General features: G+C 38.3%; 1 protein-coding gene across 1 annotated transcript; it reads right to left on the reverse strand.

The window, feature by feature from the left end:
- Positions 1–413: 413 nt before the first annotated feature.
- Positions 414–2,027, reverse strand: LOC110069549 (adenosine receptor A3-like). The gene has a single exon (XM_020777079.2). It carries the CDS (start codon positions 2,025–2,027, stop codon positions 855–857), a length of 1,173 nt encoding a protein of 390 aa, XP_020632738.2. The 3' UTR covers positions 414–854.
- Between the last annotated feature and the right edge of the window lie 2,442 nt (positions 2,028–4,469).

Below are 4,469 nucleotides of genomic sequence, written 5' to 3' on the forward strand. Positions count from 1 at the left end.
CGATATTCCTATTGGTTTTTTTGGAAAAAATTTGGAAAGTTTGATGTCCAAAAATACAGCGACACGTTTTACGACGAAGGCCATTGCAGGGAATCAATTTTGAAAAACGCAAATCCCCCACACGGTTTTGATGATTGATGCCTCCTGAATGATATAATGCAGTAGCTTTGTTGATGCGGTCAAGTTTGATACCCGATAAATTCGCTCAATGGAACGTCGGTCGTTTCGCGCTTTTAGGTCGCGCTCGCCTTATGATTAAAAAAAATCGAGGCAAAACAATTTTTATCGAATAGAGCATTCTATAACCTTTGCATTGATATATAATTTGCAGTGGTTGTCTTTAAGACAGCGCGGTAATATTTTTTTCGCTAAGGACACCCGCGAAGGTTTACGGTAACCTTAAAGAAAGACTATTTTGTAAAAGCACGTAAGACGTTCTTTAGACTTCCTCCTAAAGCGACTTAATATGTAGCACTTTCCAGTATGAACTTTCTTTAAAAAATGTTACCAAATTACTTGACGAAGAGAGAAACTAACGATTGTCTTGTTATTTCCAGTCTGCTTCAAAAAGCTCTCTTCCTGTGACAGTGGGGTGTCTCATTACGTTGATGATATTATATCGCATTGCAGATGTTAGACTGTGAACGTAGAAAAACAAAGGGCTTTTAATACAAGCAATTTTATACTTTGAGTTTGTATGCGCACATAAGGTCTCACCTCACATTTTAAATCTCTACTCTGGGAGAGTGAGAATGAACTGCAAGTTTTAATTTGATGAAATATCCCTCTGAACTGCTTTCATTTTTTTAACCTTACTTTTTTAACGAATTAAAAAAATATATTTTTGGAGTGAATTAACTCGATGAACAGCAAAGAATTTGTCTGGTTGTATTCTTTACAGCTTGTCTCACTTCAGGAATCTTCCAGCAGTAAAGAAACGGGTTTAACGACGAGTGAAGGTAAACTAGAGTCACTGCTAATTGCCAAGGAAGAAAACTGGATGAAGATAGTCCTCTGCTGTACAAAGCTGACATAACACCATACGGAAGATAACAAACTACTAACGCAAACTGCAACCACATTGCACTGGACACTGCCTTCTTGTATCGTGCCATGTTCAGTGAAATTGTTTGGCTCGGTCGTTCTCGTTGACCATGGCCTCGTTCCTGGGTTTGATGATGTCGAAGAATCAGGAAAATCTTTGTGTAGCAGATGATTGAGGTAAACATACACGACAGTATCATTAGTATGCCATACCAGTAGGTAATAACGTCATTTGCAAGGTACGATGTGGCTGCGACCGTGGACACAACGCAGAAGGTAGCCAAAATAACAAATGTTCGCTTCAAAGTTACAACTTGCCTGTATTTCAACCCCAACACCAACGCCAGGAGTCTGTCTACGCTTATTGCAGTTATTGTTAACAGAGATACTGAAGACAAGGTGTAGCCCGTAATAAAATACGAGGGGAGCGAATATCGACACAGATTCCAATCTTCCTTAACCATAGAAATCCAACGGATAATGCCAAGGGGCTCTGCAATTAGACCAATACAGATATCCGTTGATGCGAGACATCGAAGCAAGAGCTTGGATGGCGGATGAAGGGAAGACTCCTTGTGAAGGGCAATTAGGATCAGAGCATTTCCAAGCGAGGCAGTGATGGATAACAAAATGTTGAACGCTGATATATATATCAAGTGTACATTCATTCTCTCTGTCAAACCGGACGAACATTGAAGTTTTTCATATGCTTCCGTCTGGTTTTCTCCTCCAGCAAAGTTTGTGAACGCCATTGTTCTCTGATGTGGTGGGAAGAAACTGAAAAAATGGATAAAGGAGCTCGATATACGTTCTCCATGTTCCTTCACTTTCCAAAACGAAAAACAAGCGTCTGTTTTCTGACGATGGCAATCGGTTTCGATGAATTTAGAAAGTATGTCGCGCCAAATAAGTTGCGAAATGATTGCGTACTGTATAATAAATAACGTCGGGAGTTGACTTTGGGAAAATGTATCTGCTCTCATTTTAATGAGCACAGTTTACCTAGTTTTAATTCTTCTACAGAGGCAATGAAAGAACTTTGTTTGCCAACACTTTTAAAACATAGGCTATTTCACAGCTGTTTCTTCCTTTTTAAATATGCAAATGAAATTATGGATTTTAAGTTTGATGCAAAGCGAATCAGTGACATCCATTCTTACAACACTTGTAGCAAATCCAATTTTTACTTACTGCGAGTAAGAAGAAATTTTGGAAAACAGAACCTTTGATTTCAAGGAATAGCAGAATGGAGCACTCTTGACAAACCAACACGTGACATGAGGTCACTTTTACTTTTTAAACCTTGAAGAAGGCAGTTTTTTTACTCGTTTTTATCCTGTAATTTTATTGAACATTTTAATATATATATATTTTTTTAACTTTGATATTTTTAACTGTCTCAAATTTAACATTTTTCTTTTTTTGGCAGGGCCTCACTGAATAACACCTTTCACCTTTGGTGATGTGAGCTCCCTGGTTAAATAGCAATCAGTACTATTATTATTATCATCATTATTATTATTATTGTTATTGTTATCATCATCATCATCATCATTATTATTATTACTACTACAGTAAGAACGGACATTTTTTGGAGAAGTATGGAATTGCAAAACAACGATTTTTCCACAATTTTGAAAACAAGAGAGGATAAAAGAAAGTCCTAAGATTTCTTAAATTTAAGAAAGCCCTTCACCCGCCGGGCGTAGCGGTAAATTGAAACAACTTCATCCCGTTCAAAACCGTTTCTGTGAAAAATGACTCAGAGCGATCTATTGACGATTTACTCCAGCAACGAAGACTAAATCAACGGGAGTATGATGATTTGTCGATCATATAGGAGAGTATACAAATGTCGCTCCACACAAATCCGAGTCAGTGTTACGTGTGCATAAAAAAGCAGATTTTTGAGTTTGCGTTAGCAGCTTTGCATCGTTCTCGACCCCAGACCTTCGCTTTTTGGACTAAGCAAGACACGAAGCTCTGGGGAACTCTGAGCAAACGTAGCCAAATTCTGGCTACATTGGCCACATAGCGCGTGCTTTGTCCAAAACAAAGTAAGTGCTGCTGGATTTATAACTACGCATAATTGCTTTGAAGAGTATACCTTTGAGAATAATGGTTAGAATTCCTTTTAACACTTTCACAATTTTATTGGGAAAGAGATTTATTCACCAGCGAGACCTGTCATCAGGTATCGCGTGGCAACATGTTTTCCTTATCGCTCCTGAATTCGTTGCATATTCTTCCACACCGATGCATGCACGTTCACTTGTTTGTCCTGAAGCTCTTTGAGGCGATTTCAACAGTTTTAATTTTTTTGGAGGTTTTCGCTTTCCCACACTTGTTTAAAGCATGGTCCACCTTAATTTTGAAAATAATCTTGTTTTTCACTCATCGTGGATTGCCTGTGGCTTTCTACGCGAATCCACGCGGAACAATCCGTGTGTCTCCAGTATTTTTTCTCTTGGAGCTATTTTAGAGGGTTTGAAGCTTTTCAACTGTTTTGAAGTTTTCGTGTTCCCACTCTAGTTTCACGCGTAGTCCAGCTTAATTTTGAGTAGCAAGTTGATTTTTATCCGAGAATGATTCAATGGGGGCTTTTTTCAGGCCGTTCCAAGCGCTTTAAATCACAAGCCTTTTATTCCTGAATTTTTGAGCTTTTTTGCAAATTACTTCTCTGATTGTCTTCTTTACCGTTATTGTACTTCACTGATCCTCTGAGCAAAGAAACGGGCTTAAAGACGAGTTGAGATAAACAAGCAGCTAATGCCAACTGTAACCAGATTGCACTGTCTTTTTATAGCGTGCTTTGTTCAGTGGAATTACTTGGCTAGGTTGTTCGTGTTAAACAAGATCTTACACTTGATCTTGATGCTGAAGAAGTATGAAAAAAAAATTGAGTACGAGGCAGTTGATGTTTCCTCGCTTAGTAACGTAGCCATACCAAAAGTTTATCTGGTAATTCCAAATTGACGACGTCTCAACAACAGCAACAACAACAACAACAACAACAACAACAGACAGAACCCCAAAAATAACCACGATCAGATATGTTCTATTCAAAATCTCACGTGCCTGTATCTTGGGCCCGATATCTGTAAGAAGTCTTATCTGTTAACGCTAATTGGAATACGACGCCAAGCGGAGTGTTTGTGACGAACTTCGAGGTGTTTGGAAATTGATGAAACACTGTGCTGAGTTTTGTGAACATCATCTCAATCGAAACTGAAACCATGTACGAAAAGGACTGATAAAATCGTAAAATTTTATGTTCATTAAGATCGTTAACCATCCATGGTGCGGTTACGGTTTTGTTTATTTCAACTTGATGAATTAACGATGAGTTTGAGTGAGGAGTGTTCATGATGTCGACTTTAGTTCAAAATGATTTCTGAACAAGATAATTTCGCAACAATAGCCTT

The sequence above is a fragment of the Orbicella faveolata genome, unplaced genomic scaffold (genome assembly GCF_042242905.1).
Source record: "Orbicella faveolata isolate gen_17 unplaced genomic scaffold, um_ofav_v1 contig_24, whole genome shotgun sequence".
Taxonomy (NCBI): Eukaryota; Metazoa; Cnidaria; class Anthozoa; order Scleractinia; family Merulinidae; genus Orbicella; species Orbicella faveolata.